At 50.7% G+C, this 15,955-nt stretch overlaps 1 protein-coding gene across 13 annotated transcripts in view; it reads right to left on the reverse strand.

The window, feature by feature from the left end:
- Msi2 (musashi RNA binding protein 2) overlaps positions 1-15,955 on the reverse strand; it is a 367,917-nt gene that overhangs the window by 334,760 nt on the left and 17,202 nt on the right. The window contains exon 1 of one of the 13 annotated variants that reach the window (XM_076543112.1): positions 3,846-4,234. The exons of the other annotated variants lie outside the window; for them this stretch is intronic. Coding sequence (XP_076399227.1) covers positions 3,846-3,884 — 39 coding nt within the window. The 5' untranslated portion in view covers positions 3,885-4,234. Of the gene's footprint in view, positions 1-3,845; positions 4,235-15,955 lie in introns of those variants that run through there. 13 annotated transcript variants of the gene reach the window in all.

Genomic DNA, 15,955 nt, shown 5'->3' on the forward strand with positions numbered 1-15,955 from the left:
TGCTGGCACCTCAGCATCAAAGGCAGATGCGCAGGCGGTACCCGGGAAAGCGCTGCACTGAGCAAACAAGGAGGCAAGATTGATGACAGAGGATGCGGTGCTCTGGTCCCTCTCCACTCTCTCCGACGCTGGCAGAAAAAGGTCACGCGAATATTCAATTTGTTGCTGGTCAGAGCAGGATACTCCCCATATAGGATCTGTTCTAGCTGTCAAAAATAAACAAGTCTGCTTCCCGAAGCCTTCCTGGGGGTCATGGACAGAGCCGCTTCCAACCCCATCTCCCTCGAGTCCCACAACAGGAGGGAGGGACAGAACCACTTAAAGGTGACAAGGGACTTTTTCAGTCTCCCTTGAACAAGCCTCAGAAAAAGTGAATACACATCGTCTATCCATCTTCAACATCTACTGAACGACAGTCCGCGACAACAACGAAGCCCTGATTGTCTATTTAGGGGATGTGCTCCATACCCAGAAGGGAATTTTGATCAGACAGTTGAGTCTTTTCTAATTCCGCAAACAGAAAAAAATTCAAGTAATGATAGGTACAGACAGGCCCTGATCCATCCTGAAGAGCCAGGCCAGAGAGCTCCAAACAACCCCACAATGGCTTCCTACTCCAAGCAGGACTCAGGAAGTGCCATGGGAGGCTGTTCCTCCCAGCAGGAAAGCCTTGAGTGTCCCCCCTCAGTCTGACCTGTGACCCCAGGCTTGGGACCCACCCAGGAACAGCTCTGAAAGCCACAAGTGCTGGCTTCTGTTTTTAACCATTCCTAGGATAAACTGGGTGCCATAGCTGATGGGTACCATAAGCTACACACACTGAGTTTATGAGTCCCAGAAAAGGACTTCTTTCTGTAGGAAACAGTTTCTTAGTTTTAGAGTCAAATGATTACTGAAAATGATCTTACTCTGAAACCCTTAGTGGAGAAGAATGACCTCCCCCTGGCCTATTCTGTCCCTACAGTCAGGGTGCTTGTCCAGTAGGTTTGCTTCCGGTGGGGCACATCAAATGAGAGGACAGATTCCTCAATGGACTGATGAACACTGCTATTTCCTTCAGCTCCTGAGTCTTCAGCCTCTGAGACAACCCCCAGACACACCCCAAACCAGCACCTCCGACCCCAATCACTCTGTGGAATAGCTCTCTCACGTCCAACAGAACCTTGGCACCACCTCTCCATGTGAGCCGCAGGTCCGCAGGCGTCTGTATCCCTCAGGAGCCCAGGCGCTTCGACAGCGGAAGATCCCAGAGAAACCCCTCCACCTCCGCTCCTGACAAGTCCTCGGAGGGGTTCTGACACCACTGGCCGAGTGCTGATCTACCTCCCTCATGTACCCCACCCACCACCACCCCACTAGTGCCCGCCCGCATCAACCTGAGGCCTGTACTCTGAAGGCCCTGCCATCCACACTGATTGCGCCCTGCTCCTGTCCCAACGCTGCAGAGAACTTTCAAACATCTAACTTCCGATTCTGCTCTTCTTCATCTTCGTCCATGATCCCATAATCTCCAAGCCGAGTCCCCACACTTCAGGCTTGAAACGCCAACCACCCACATCACCCCTTCCATACCTCCTGACAGCCCTACTCTTCCTGCCAGGCTGCTGCCCCCAAGCTCCGACCTGCCCTGCTTCCAAGGCCTTCCCAGTTCCAAAGGCAAGGGGCTCTGGGGCATTCTCCTGCGGATACCCGTCTCGTGGCTTCACCCCAATTCTATTTCCCAAGGACATTCTCCACTGCTCTCTCTGCCACGATGCACCCCACACGCTCACCCCTTTACCCACCCCTAAAGATAGACTCTGTTTTCCACTTCTATCCTGCCTCCAGTCCCCAGCACGGTGCTCAGGCAACCCACGGCGGGACTCAAACTGGTCAGCTTGTCCTGTGAATGAACCCTCGCTTGTCCGTTCGACTGAGGTGCCAAAGGAGACCAAGGCCTCGATCCCAGAGCCCCTCACTCTGTTGTCCTACACTTGGCAAAGGCCTGTTCCATGGCTGGTCACCTGAGGCAGGGTCAAAGTGCAGGCACAGCTCAAGCTGACCCGGTCCTACTGTGGGGACAGCGAGTCTAGTGCGGGCCCCACTGACAGCGGGTCAGGTATGTCATCCCACAGTGAGAGGCACAGCAGAGCGGATCCACCTTCCAGCAGCCCCTAACAGTACTAAGCAGCGTGTTTAGCTGTTATTTCAATAAGCCTTATTAAGACCCAATTTTCTTGGGTCTTCTTTCAGATTCTGCAGCATTTAAAAGCCTCACTGCTTAATTACATTAGGAGCACCTGTATATATTATGTGCAATAAATCAACTTTAATTTACCACCACACACGGCTATTCATCTTCTCGGGGTTATTTATTGCTCAGTATTATTGGTGCTGAATTGTATCCTCTCTGCTGTAAGGAAGAACAGTTGGGGTAAGAAAAAGCCAAAGCTGTGTTGCAGAATGCTCCCGGATGCTGATCACACATGTACAGAGCAGAAAGGAAAAGGAAAAGGAGGCATGTAAGCGAGCCTTGGCAATCTGCTCCACGCTATTTTCCTAAAACACTCCCCAAACATTTTGATGTTTTCTTTTGCAGGCACACACATTCCAGTCACCCACTGAAAGGACACAACCTGAAAAACAGGCCTGCGGCTCCAGCTCTGGCTCCAGCAGAGCAAGAACTGGGCGTGGGGGAGATGGCTCAGCAGGCGGCAGGGACAGGGACGCTCCAAAGGCCAAGGGAGACAGTTCCTCCTCCGCCCCTTACGCTGTCCCCAGTTCGCTATCAGGGCTGTGATCAGTAGCCGGCAGGCACAGTTGCCTACCAGTGGCCCAAGGCCTAAATCAGGATGCTGGGGAGAGTATGTGGTGAAGGACACTGCTCCCAATGACAGCATGACCCTGCCATTTCAGAGTCACTGGGTCATCTGCAGAGCGGGCGGCGGTGACACCAGAGACAGGCAACACCGAATCTTGGGCCTTCCACATACCCAGGAAAGGGCCCATGAGAACAACGTGCTGCACCATCAGGCTATGAACCACCGTCCTGGGGCCAGTGCGCTCAGCAGGGTCAAAGGGTGCTTGCTGCCAAAACTAACAACCCGAGTTCAATCCCTGGAACCGACATGATGGAAAGAAAGAACCAACACCCCCAAGTGGTCCTCTCACCTCCACAAGGTACAGGCGCGTGTACACACACACATGCCCGACACACACATGCCCACGCAATGTGTCAATGTAATACAAAGTATCACGAAACCTCACGAGCACAGCTAACGAATCCACTAGAGAAAAACGCCATTGATGAAAATAGTGACCTCCACACCCCTTGCCAGGTTCCAGGCTCAGCTCTTTGCTCCCTCAAGCTCACGACCACCCAAAGTAGTCACTGTTACCCTCATCCCCATCTCCCAGATGAGAAAACCGAGGCACAGAGGGATTGTTTAACCGGCCCCGGATCGGACCTTTGGAACTCCCTGGGAGGTCTGTTCTCTCAACCAACAAGCTACCCTGCTTACTGCGGGGCCAGGTCCCACACACCTCCCCCTGCTGCATGGCAGCTCCCTGGCACAGAGTTCCTGGCAAGCCAAACCTTTTCTGAAAAACAATTCATTTTTCATCAAAGCCTTAAACTCTCTTCCCTGTGTGCAGGAAAGCCACAGTTCCTACAGGTGATGGGTCTGGGTGTGCCGGGCACAACTTGTGAGCGTGGAACCAAGTGGTGGAGACACCAACACAGGACGAGGCAATGGCCCTCGAGGAAAAAGTCCTTCCCCCAAACAGTGCAGAGCTGGGAGCTCGAGCACAGGACAAGAGAGAGGATTGTCTGTCAAAGGTCACACAGCCCAAGAAAGAGCACTTGCCTGGTGGCCTGCGGCAGCCTGGCTATAGGCCCTGTACATTTCCAGGCATCCTCCTGCTCTTGAACTCCGTAGGCAGGTTCTAATGCATGCGGAACAGAACCTCAGAACCCATAAAGGATCCCTTTCTTAGAAAGAAGCCGCTTAAGGGGCCAGATCATTGCTTCTCAACCAGAAGGCCATGCCCCCGGGAGACACTGAGCGCCACGCGGAGAGGGTGGGGTTCACTGGAGTCTCGAGGCAGGGACCAGGCACAATGTGCTTCCCTGTCTCATATCTCTTTCTCCCTATACTGACTGCACATACAGGTTTATCTGGCCCCAAATGTCAACAGCGTCAAGACTGAAACCCTAGGCTAGGGCACCGCCGATAATTAAACATTAACACCATCATCATACCTCCTCTGTGCCTTCCATCACCCATTCCCCCTAGCCCCTGAATCCTCCACCCCACCCCCATTCCCACCCAAAGAAGCAGGAATCAACAGCCACCAATGCCATCTTTTAGTCATGATACAGATCCACCCCTAGCTGACAGCCAAAACGGTCTAAGTACCAATCGGAGCCAGTGGCCCTGTACATATGGCTCAGGGACTGGACCCAAGAAAAGAAGGGCTGACCCAGGAGAAGCTGGGACTCAGTGAGACCAACCTTCAATTCCCCAGACACTGGCGGGGGGCGGGGGATTTGGCAGAGAGAGGAGGGCACAGCTAACTCACCAGGACAGGGAACCTACCAGCACACACTGTGGCTTCCCAGCCCAAGCTGCAGAGGTGACTCACTGATGAAGGTTTGGTTACAACATAAACCTCCTCCCTGGCCCAGTGACAACCGACAACCGTTACATCCAGGCTGGCTGTTGGGATGGCAGGTATTGCGGGAGGTTCTCTGCAGAGTGGTGTATCCTCCTCATGAGCCACCAAGTCTGATCATCCTTATTGTACAGGAGGCTAAGGAGAGAGTCTCCAGGGTTACATCATCTAGCCAGAACATGCAGTCAAGGTTCGGATCCCAGAATGATCTCCAAGTAAGAGGCTCTAACCACCAAACAGCAGCCCCTGATCTTAGACAGGGAGGGATAATGAAGAAGGAAGCCCATACATCCCTTCAGGGCTCCTGAGACCAGTCCCAGCCTACGCTCCACTCCATAGATATAGCCTGACTCACTCACCCAGGGGGCCCCTGTAAAAAGAGAGTCCACACACCACTTACAATCCTTACCTCACAGCAGTCAGTGGTCCCTCTGACCAGCTATCGTCTGGGTACAAGTGCAAAGATGATTCCACTCGTCACTATAGGAACATGCACCCCCTCCCCCTCTAGATGGGGAAAGAGCCCATTTGACTGCTGACTGACTACACAAAGGACACTAGAACCAGGGTGTCTGGGCCATTTAGAAGGCTTAAATCGGGCAGGAAAAGGCCCTTTGGATCCCCCCACCACCACCAGACTTGGGGTTAGGACACTGGCAATCCTCGACCTGCAGAGCGCCCCCAGCTGCTCGTGACCCAGCACACTCCCTCAAGGCTGAGTAGACACTGTGGAAGAGCATCCCAAACTCCCATATGGTGGGCCCACCAGCATCAGGGGGCCCAGGCAGCTTGGGTCTTCCTAAGGGTGAACTGGCCTGTATTATCTACACCCGCTACCATGTTATTATCCCTGGGCTCCATAAGAGATCCTGGAGAAGATGAAGTTTCTCAGTAACAGTTTAGTTCAGCAGAAAAATAGACAAACTAATAAAAGCTTCTTGAGATCCCTGATCTGAAGAATACTAGAAAAAACAGTGGATGGGGGGGTATGCTTTCTTTTTAAAAAAAAAATTATTTTTATTTTATGTATGCTGCTGTTTTGCCTGCATGTATACCTAGTTAGACAATTGTGAGCTGCCATGGGGGTGCTGGGAATTGAACCCGGGTCCTCTGGAAGAGCAGCCAGTGCTCTTAACTGCTACACCATCTCACCAGCGCCAGAATGCTTTCTTTTTAATACTCAATGCGGCTTCAACAGCCTCTGCCCTGCAGCTGCCTCTCGACCTTCCAGCGGCCCCCACCCCACCAGCGCCAGCTGCGCTCTGGGCCTCCCGTCCTAACCCACTGACCGCACACAAGTCTAACCCCAAGTAGGCATTTTAACAAGCACTCGTGCCCCTCCCACACTGCCCATTCCTTCCAAAGAACACACCTAGCCTCATTTCGTTTGTTCTCTTTAAAAGGAGACTGACTGGCAAGTTTACTGGGAGGTCATTTTGCCTCAGGAAACAAGCAAATTAAGTTGAGGCCCACAGAGGCCTGGGAAAGGCACTCCCCATCTAGCTGGCGACCTTGAGCCCTGCAGTTTTAGGCAGGAAAGGTCACTGGCATGCAGCCCCTTGTTTATGGAGCCCGGATGCTGGTGATGTGGTCACCTCCGAGGCGCACAATTAGCAACAGCAGCAGGCCAAACTCTTTTATTGGTTACCTCTAAAACACTGCAGAAAGTCTGCCTAACTCCTGAGGAGGAGCGGAAGAGAAAAGTGCTCTCAGCAGGAGGGGGAAGCCAGGGCTCCGTTTATGAGCAATTAGTGAGTCAATGATTCTCAGAGACGCTGATTTAGCCCAGCAGTTCTTATTAGGACCCTCGAGGAAAAGGCAAGGACACACAGCTTCCAGGAGAAACTGGAGTTTAAAGAGTCAGTGCCACAAACCACCTTCTGAGTCTGTCCACCCAAGAAACACTTAAAACGGGTGCTCCATCTGAAGATTCAAATCTATTTGCAAGTTAGCTCCTTAAATGCCAAAAACCGGTGGTGGCTACAGCTGGGAGTCCTGTTGACCTCCAGGAAATTCTTCTGTCTCCGCGGCAGGAACGGAACACGGAATCGGCTATCAGTCAAAGGAAAGGGAGAGGCGAACAGAAAGAAAGAGCTGGCACCGCACGGAAGGAGCATCTGAGCCACACGACCCTCCTTCACCTGCCCTCATCAGAAACGCAGGGGCGTCACACAGGCCCCTCCTCCCACTCACCCACGCAGCACGAGAAGACATGGATCTCCCAGACAAAGAGCCCACAGATTTTTTTTTTTTTTTAAATAAAACCCTTCACAGTCCCAAACACCTGTTCAAGAAATCAGAACTACATGACAGAAAGTATTTGTGGGGCCTCTGCTAAGGGGCAGGCCATGAGAAAACATTTCTAAAAATGCAGAGGCTTGCTGGGAAAAACAGGGTTCCCGGGACACCGAAGTTCATAGAAATACTTCTCTGAGGAACTGTTCCTGTAACGGCTTTTAAACATCTAGATCTAGACCACAGAATTCAAACCAGATACACACAAAAGCTTCCCAAATATAACCCGGGGCTCCCAAGGCTCCCATCAGCTGATAATGCACACTTACACAGCTCTCTGGGAGACGTCTCCCCAGACTCTCTCCTTCCCTCCCCCCACCCTCCCTTCCTCCCCAACCCTCTTCTTTCCCTTACCTTCTCTCCTTCTCTCTGTACCAGAAGCAGAGAGAGTCGTGCAAACCCCATCCTAAACTGCCCCGCCCCGCCCCACTGTGAAACTGCGCGACTCTGCCGTCGGGTTGGTCTGAGTTTTGCCATATTGCCACCCACTTTACCCACTTGAAAGACATGGAAAAAGCAAAAAAGAAACACTTCAGTCCCAGGAACAAGGGTGAACTCTGAACAGCCCCCGCGGCACAGTCTTGGGACTCTGCTATTTCACCTGGGAAGTGGAGTGCGGGCCAGCCACAGACTCTCCCATCCCCTCTTCCCCAAGCTCAACCTTACTGCTCCATGCTTATCCTGAAGAGGAATGCAATGTCTTCAAAAGCTGGAGAGAAATACTCGTGAGGAAGGAGAGTGGAGAGTAAATAAACCCTAAAGAACATCAGACAGAGCCGTTTCAACACCCGTACATGGTTACCAACTTGTCTTCCCAGGGTAAGAGAGCTTTGACTAGCTGCTGGCCCAGGCCCACCTTAAGCCTCTGGCTAACTAACTTCTCTCCCTATACCAGCAGGTTGGACCTCCTGAGTTCAGGTTGATGGCCAGTCCTGGAGAGCCAGCCCATCCAGTGGGAAAGGTGACATCACTGAGCCCCAAGTTCTCATCTCCATGGTGACCAAAAAAAAAAAAAAAACCTATAGCTGAAAAATTCCAGCAGATGGAAAAACTTTCTTTGCATTAATTATAACATTTTAAAATTGTTATAGGTGGTGTGCAGGCAGGGGTCAGAGGTTAACCCTCTGGAATCGGTTCTCTCCCCCTTCATGTGGGTTCTGGGGGTCGAACTCAGGTCATCAGGCTTGCGTTGCTGGGTGGCAAGCGCCTGACGCACTGAGCCATCTCACCCGCTCCTCATACAGTATTCCAATAAAACGCTTTTCAATAAAAAATTAGGATGATGGCGTCCGATGTGCGGTAGGAGTCAAAGCTCGCCTCTCTGCCCTCCTATTTACCCTCGTCATTTAAAGACAAATGAACTTCACGGGTTTCCAAACAGGCTGTGGCTGCACAGCTGTAGGGAAGGAAGTTGTCGAGAGAAAAAGCACACACACGCACCTCAAAAATACATACGGGGAGCACTCAGGTTTATTTTTTGTTGGGAGTGAGAGACAGATCAGTTCAAATGGATTCTGGGCCACAGCTGCACTCTACACACGTCACAGGGGGTGGGGACAAACGCAGGACTACCTTCAAAACCGTGCAAGCAGGCGTCACCAGGACAACCGGGCAGGGTGGCGGGCACAGCCCAGCCACCTCAGACTCTTACAGTAACACGGAGAAATTCAAAAGGGAGGAAAAGGAACCAGTGTTTGGTCATGGCGCGACTCGAAGGGGCCCTTTTCAAGTTGCAAAACATACAGATCTTGGGCTGTGCTGATCCAGGAATTCAAAGCAAGGTGCTTCCCAGTGGAAAGCCTGGTCCTCTAACACTTCATTTGCCTGAAGGTGGCTAGTTTTTCTTGGTACTGAGTCCCTTTAGAAACTGTTTACAGATACAGAGCCTCCAACAGTTCCTAACTGAAGGATCTCTGGGACAGAAACATGGGCCGGCTGGGACAGCACTAACGTGTGCCATAGACAGGGAGCCCAGATAACCAGCCTCAATCCTGCAGAGACACCACTGAGAGCACCTTCTGGGAAGGGCACCATGTCCTTGACTCTTCCGGTAACCTTCACTGGGCAGCGCCTCCCACCCAAGCCCTGACTGCGATCGCTCTGGAGCAGAATGTTTCCTCTCTGTGCCTTTCTGGGGGCCCTGGGTTTTTCTGTTTCTGCTTCAGGAGATCTGGAGGACACTATTTCTTTCCCCGTGCCCCCTCATCCTTTCTCTCCTCCGTATCTATAGGCACATGCTCTTGAAGTGGCTTCGGGCTTGACATTCGTCTCAAACACATCGATAATGGATCAGGAGCTCCAAACCTGCTTCTGGTTATGACGGACAAACCGAGCCCCCTCCCCAAGTGGGGGCCAGGGGAGTGAGGAGGAAAAGCTACAGACTTTTTAAAGGGCCTGATGCAAACCCATTTCTGGGTTCTGCCCACAAAGGAAGCCCGTTAGCCTCCGGGGACAGTCGCTCCAGACAGACCCCAGGTGGTCTCTGCTCATAAACTTCCCAGCCACTCACTTGGGAAAGTTCACTGGAGTGGATTCCATCCCCACTTTCTAGAAGCCCTGGTAAGTACAAAAGGGAAAGAGGGGGAGCACGGAAGGCCCTCCTCCCCTTCCTCCCCAAAAGTAAGCCCTGTACCGTGAACACAGCTGCAGGAAGATGAAAAACATTTTATTGTTTAATGAATAACAGCGTCGCTGGACATGGGCAATTGAAAATCAAATACAACTCCTGACAGAGCCATTTACATTTAAAGGTGAGCGTTCCTACCAGGAGGAAAACCGTGCACTGAGGGACCCAAATGCCCACTTAATTATTAAAGCTGTTAGCTGGCCACCCCCAAATGAGTCCCTTCCGTGTGGACACAATTCCCTAGAAGGAAAACTCCCGCCCCGCCCGGAGCAGGAGGAAGACGCCAGAGAGGAGTTGAGTAATGTCTTGTCACCAAAGTAAAACACTCAATTATAAAACATTCCAACAGATTCCGAGAGAACATCTACCTACGTGACAGAGATTTACACAAACCTGAAAGACAAGTGGCAGCATTTCCCCTCTACCCACCATCTACCTACTCCCTCCACTTCCATCACGGGAGAGAGGGAGGAACCAGGGAGCGGAGGAGATGCTGTCACACAAAATCAATTGTGAGACCCAGTTACTCATCTGACATCCCAGAGTCCTGAGAGGCAAGCTGGACACACGCACGCACACTGGCATGATCACACGCACACACTTCTTTATTGCCTCGGCAAGAATTATGGCTCGGGAGGCCGGCACTAATTTTAGTATCAGATTTATTATACAGCATGGGACAGGAATTCTTCAGACCTGTCCCGTCTCCTTGTACCTTCCAGACTGCTCCTCGGAGAGGCAGTAAGAAAAATAACAGAGAAACTTCCTGGTTACTAATATTTCCCAACCCATGGGAACTGCGGCCGCAGACCACCAGCTTTCTGGGGTCTTTCAAAGCCCTTGTTGGATGTTTCTGAGGGCCCTCCCCCACCACTAAACCACACCTGGCTTTTTGTTTAAAATGAGTCTGTCAACCCAAGCAAAGATTGGGAAAAACGAAGGCTGTAAAACAAGGGTATCTCAGCATGGTCAGAAACCGAACCTGGGTGTCAGCTCTTACCCCATCTCCTTGCGATTGACCTCAAGGGACAGCAGGGAGGTCAGAGCAGGGACAGACTTTAAATGTAATATCATCTGCTGATCCTCACTGCAGGTGCTCTGAACGGATGGAAACCACATCTTCGGGTTGTTTTATCTCAGGCTTTACCATCCTGGTTTCAGAGCATCCTTTTTTCTGCACTTGGCTGTGACTTTCCTCTGAGTTACCCTATAGAGTGGACTGTACAGCGTCCTGCCCTGTCTTTTACAAAAGGCCTGGCGGAGACCAAGTGTTGCTTTTGACCGGCCCACCTCTCTTGTGTAAAAGTAGTGTCCATGCCTCTGGAGTAATGGTGGTCACGTGTAAAGGCAAGACTGCTGAAAACAAGGCTCTGAAAGCACTCTCTGAGGGCCAGCAAGATGACTCAGCGGGTCCGCGTGTCCGTCACCAAGGCTGATGACCTAGGTTTGATCCCTGGATCTCCGCATGGCATGCCATGACATGCAACCCCCTCCGACAAGACAAACACACGCAAAATAATAAAATGCCTAATTCTAATATGTAAGAATAAGAAGTAAAAGGGACCGTGCAAAGGTCCAAATGAGGGGTTACACTCAACCATGAGCCAGGAGCATCTCCCTGTGTACCGTCCTTCCGGGTCTCATGCAGGCAGGGTCTGGGGCTCTGCCCCCTCCCACACACAATCAGAAGTCCAATCAGCCTCACACCCTCAACACTTCCTCCTCCAGTCACACAAACCACCAATCTCATGCTGCCTCTCAGATCCACCTCCTGGTCTACACGTTCCACAGTCAGCCATCTTTGCCCACTCAGATGACTGTGGTAAGGTTTTTTTTTCCCCAAGCACACATCTGTCCGGGCTTCTCACAAGCCATTTCCCCAAGCACACATCTGTCCGGGCTTCTCACAAGCCATTACAGACTGTCAGTAATCTTCCCCAAACTCAGAATGGCCTATCTCCACACTCCCTTCCCACCACTTTAGCCCTTAAAGAGTACAACCATCCTCTGTCGATTTCCCAGCCTCCCTGCCAATCTCCTGCCTCCTCACCCGCGGCACGCCAGACACCCTGACTTTTCTCAGTATGCAGAAGAGCCCTTGGTCCTCCCTTCCCCCAAGTTCACTCTTCCATTCACTCTTTCAGCTCTGATCGTCTTGTCCAGGAAGCCCTCCAAAATCCCTACCAGACAGAATGTCTGTTTCCTTATTGTGATGAACCACCCATCATCTTGGTAGCGTTCATGGGAGCCGCACTTCAGTAAGGAATAGCGCAAAAACCAGCTTCCCGAACATGGCCTCGCAGGACGCAAACTCTACAGGGCAGAGTGGGCTGCCCTCCTCAGGCTGTCTCACCAGTCCCAGCTTTGAGCCTGGCACAGAACACGTGCCTCACAGTAAGAAAACCCACCTTCTCCAGCAACCGCCCAGCCCCACGCCGCCCAGTGCATGTCACACTCTAGCCTACGGACTCGGACCCACCATTCCTGTTCTGTGGTGCTGTTCCTTCCTCTAAGGTCCAGACTCAAAACTGACTGCACCACCGTAACAAGCATCTTCCGGTCTCTCTCTCTCTCTCTGCAAGCGTATTCCTTTGGCTTCGAAGCCCAGAAACTTCCACCAAAAAAAAAAAAGAAGAAGAAGAAGAAAAGAAAAGAGAGCCGTATTTCTCAGGACAGTTGAAGCCACCTCATCAAGCAACCGAGGTCTAGCCCGGCTCCTAATTAATATTAACCCTCCAAATCAGAGTCACGCTCAGAAAATCTTGGATGAAGAGACACAGGGCGGGAGGGGAGTCTCCAATTTTCTTTTTACTTCATCTGGAAAATTAAGAGCACTGCTGATTTGAACAAGAAATCATCAAGGAAGGCAATCACAACTCCACACGGCCCATAACTCGGTGGACTTGGACGTGTAACCTGCCTCTTGCATGTGCTGAAATTAAAGTATCTGTGGCAAGAAGAGCAACAGTGGAACGAGTGGGCCCCGTCTCTCCTCCGCCCTCAGAAAATGTAAAGACCCCCAACAAGTCTGGAGTAGAGAGATCCCGCGAGAGCGCTTCCTAGGGGTCCCAATAAACCGGCAGAAAACCCGGCCAACGACCTCCCACCAGAGGTGCACCCCGAGACTCCCTGCAAGGACAAGGAACCGGGCAGTGAACACAGAGAACTTAGCAGGGAGGGCTCCCCGAGACCCTCCACTCCCAACTCGACACTTATTTGCTGTTTCTATATTAATTACAATAAACTGCTTCATAGCCTGGCGACCACTTAATGGAGCAGCAAATATGGCTTTTTCCCTACAATTAGTCAATGTAATCTGCCGCTATTTCCCTCCTCCTGGCCACCCCGCTTTGGCTTCTGCCTACCCTATCCTTCCTCCTCACACACACTAACATCCACACACACACACCTCACACCATGCTGCACGTTCACGTCCGATTACTCCCGGCACCAGGGAAATACCACCCAGTGGACAGCAAGTAGAGGGGCCTAACGTGGAACAGAGCAAGGGGACTGGGCCCCCACTCCAGAGTCCTAAGGCACCTGAGGCTTTCCCAGCCCTGACAGGAAGTCTGAGGGTCGGCATCTCCCAGGCCGCTGGCTGAGCACTAGAGTTATTTCCTGAGCTTTGTCAAACTCACCCCCCCCCATGTGGTGGGGTTCGTGGGCTTGCAGAGCAAAATCCAATGTTCCACATCCCCTAGGACCCGAAGGTTTTACAGAAAAGGCGACTGTGCCTATCTCAATGGTCCCCGCCATCCCTGCCACCTGTTCTCACTCACAACTGGAGGTCTTTTCTAGAAGCTACTCTTTCCTTCTAATCAGACTCTCACCACCCAGCTCAGCATTTCCAGTGTGCCTCCAGCATCAATGACACAAAAGCACCTTTCAGGGCTAAAGTGCCATCTGAGAATCCTGAGTCATTTCTATACCCTCGAAAATGGCGTTTGTGTGGAATGAAGCCCCTGGGGCAGCACGATTTGTGCAGATTGAGAACACCAACCTCTCGTTCATGTCTTATGGGCAGATGATGCATCAGCTAAGGCCTGATGTTCTCATCACCATCAGGACACTGTAACTTTCATGTTTTCTTTTCTTTTGGTTTTGTTTTTTGTTATTGTTGTTGTTGTTGTTTGTCTTATTTTGTGTTTCAAGACAGGGTTTCTCTGTGTAGCCCTAGCTTTCCTGGAACTCCCTCTGTAGAACAGGCTGGCCTCAACTCAAGAGATCCGCTTACCTCTGCCTCCTGAGTCCTGGGGTTAAAGAAAGGCCTGTGCCCTTTATAACCCCAGCTAACTTTCCCATTTTCAAGACAGTTTTGTTTTGCTTTGTTTTTATTTTTGGTAACTGGCTGGTTGGAATTGATAGTTGGAGTTGAGGATGGCCCCAAACTCCTGCTTCTGTCTGCCACTTGCAGAGTGCTGAAATTACACATGTATGCCACCATAACCAGCTTTCAAACTGGATTGAAGGGATTAAAGCTATGGCTCAGCACTTAAGAGCACTCGATGCTCTTCTGGAGGATCCAGGTTTGAGTCTCAGCACTCACATGGTGGCTCATAACCACCTGTAGCTTTAGTTCCAGGGGAATCCAGTGCCTTCTGGCCTCCCTGGGTACCAGGTACGCACACATGCACACACACACGCAGGTAAAACACTCAGACACAAAAAAATAAAGCGGTAAAAATCTGAACCTTTGCTGGCTTTCTCTAACTGCAGGCTTAAAAAACCAAAACTGGTTTTAAAAATACTTTTTCCTAGTCATAGGAGCAAAGAATTGGCATTTCCTAAATGCCAACCAGACATCAAATATCTTATTTATGCTGTCTCATTTATCCCACACAACTCCATTATTCTCATTTTTAAGAGCAGAATCAAAATTTGCACACCTTCCTAGGACCACAGAGTTAGTGCAGAGCTAAGTTTCGAACTAGATCCTAGAGTTCAAAGCTCCCCACAAACCCATGACTCATCTGCTACAGCTCAAGCACCTGTCTACACCCAAATCACACTGAAGCTTTGCACAAGTCACACATGTTTACATTTACACACACACACACACGCACAAACGTATACACATTCTTTTGTATTTCTCAAGTATTACATAAAAAATATATAAGATAGTGGACCATGGCACATGTATCATCTTAGGCAGACAAGAGTCTGCCAAACTTGCCATTGGACAGTGCCCTTCCTAACAGCTCCTAATTCACATGCATGTAATATTCCACGTACTAGACACCACGCTGAGCATGTATTACGTTAACTCAGCTCATCATCCCCACAACCCTGTGAAGGCACCAGGATTCTGTCGGCTTCACAAATGACAAAACTGAGCACAGAATCCATTGGACAATGTGCTCGAGGCTGCACAGATGGTACTTGGCAGAGCAAGGATTCGAACTCAAGAAGTTCAGGAATCCAGGAAGCAGTAACACCTCAACAGGAAGTGACACAAACAGTAAAGCCCATGACTTAGAAAGCACAGGGTCAAGGGATGGAGAGCATACAGCTTACATGTGGGATACTCACTTCCCATGTTCTCAGGTCCCAACCTGTACGACTCAGGGTCATTCACAGGGTACTTTCATGTCTCTGTCCAGAAGAACTATTTACTCTATTTTATCTCTTCTGCCAATAAGCAAGACAAGAGCACAGAAGGTCAGAGGACCCTCTGGACAGCTCTTTAGAGTCCCCACACACAGGGACACGTCTGAGGATGCTTACGTTCCAACCAATATGTGCTTTGCCCAGCACTTGGGGGGTTTTGTCTGCCCAGCCCTGAAAGTTCTGAAAAGGATTCATTTCCCATAAACTCAACTAGGCCTTCTCTTAGGAGGCCAGGTGGTCCCCGCAGCCTGCCTCTATCTCAGAGGGTCATGATGAAGAGAGGCAGCCAGGAGAGCTGATACTGGGAAGGCATGGACTCCGAGAAAATAAGATGACAGGGCGATAAGGACGATCATGACATGCTAGGGTGACATCATGCCAAACACAGGCTTCACAGAGAGCCTGCACTCCTATGGACTTGGATTAAATTCTGCTGGTGAGTGCAGCAGAAAAACACATAACAAGATCCATCCCCGCAACGCCAGCCAGCTCTACGGGTGCCTGAATACAGCGAAAACCCATTTTGAACAAGGACATGGGACGTGAAGGGATGGTAACCTGCCCATCATGTACTGCAAGAGAAACACATGACTGGATCCAAGCATTTTTATTTCCAAAGATGCTCTGTCATGTCTACTTTAGCGCCCCTATTAGTATAAGGAAACAAGCCCTGAACCTGGCTCCCTGGTGAAAAAATGCAAAATGTGTATAATTAAAATTATACTTGTGAAATTCAAACACATTTTAATTTCCTAAGGGCCCCCTAATCAA

This window comes from Peromyscus maniculatus, chromosome 8, assembly GCF_049852395.1.
Source record: "Peromyscus maniculatus bairdii isolate BWxNUB_F1_BW_parent chromosome 8, HU_Pman_BW_mat_3.1, whole genome shotgun sequence".
NCBI lineage: Eukaryota > Metazoa > Chordata > Mammalia > Rodentia > Cricetidae > Peromyscus > Peromyscus maniculatus.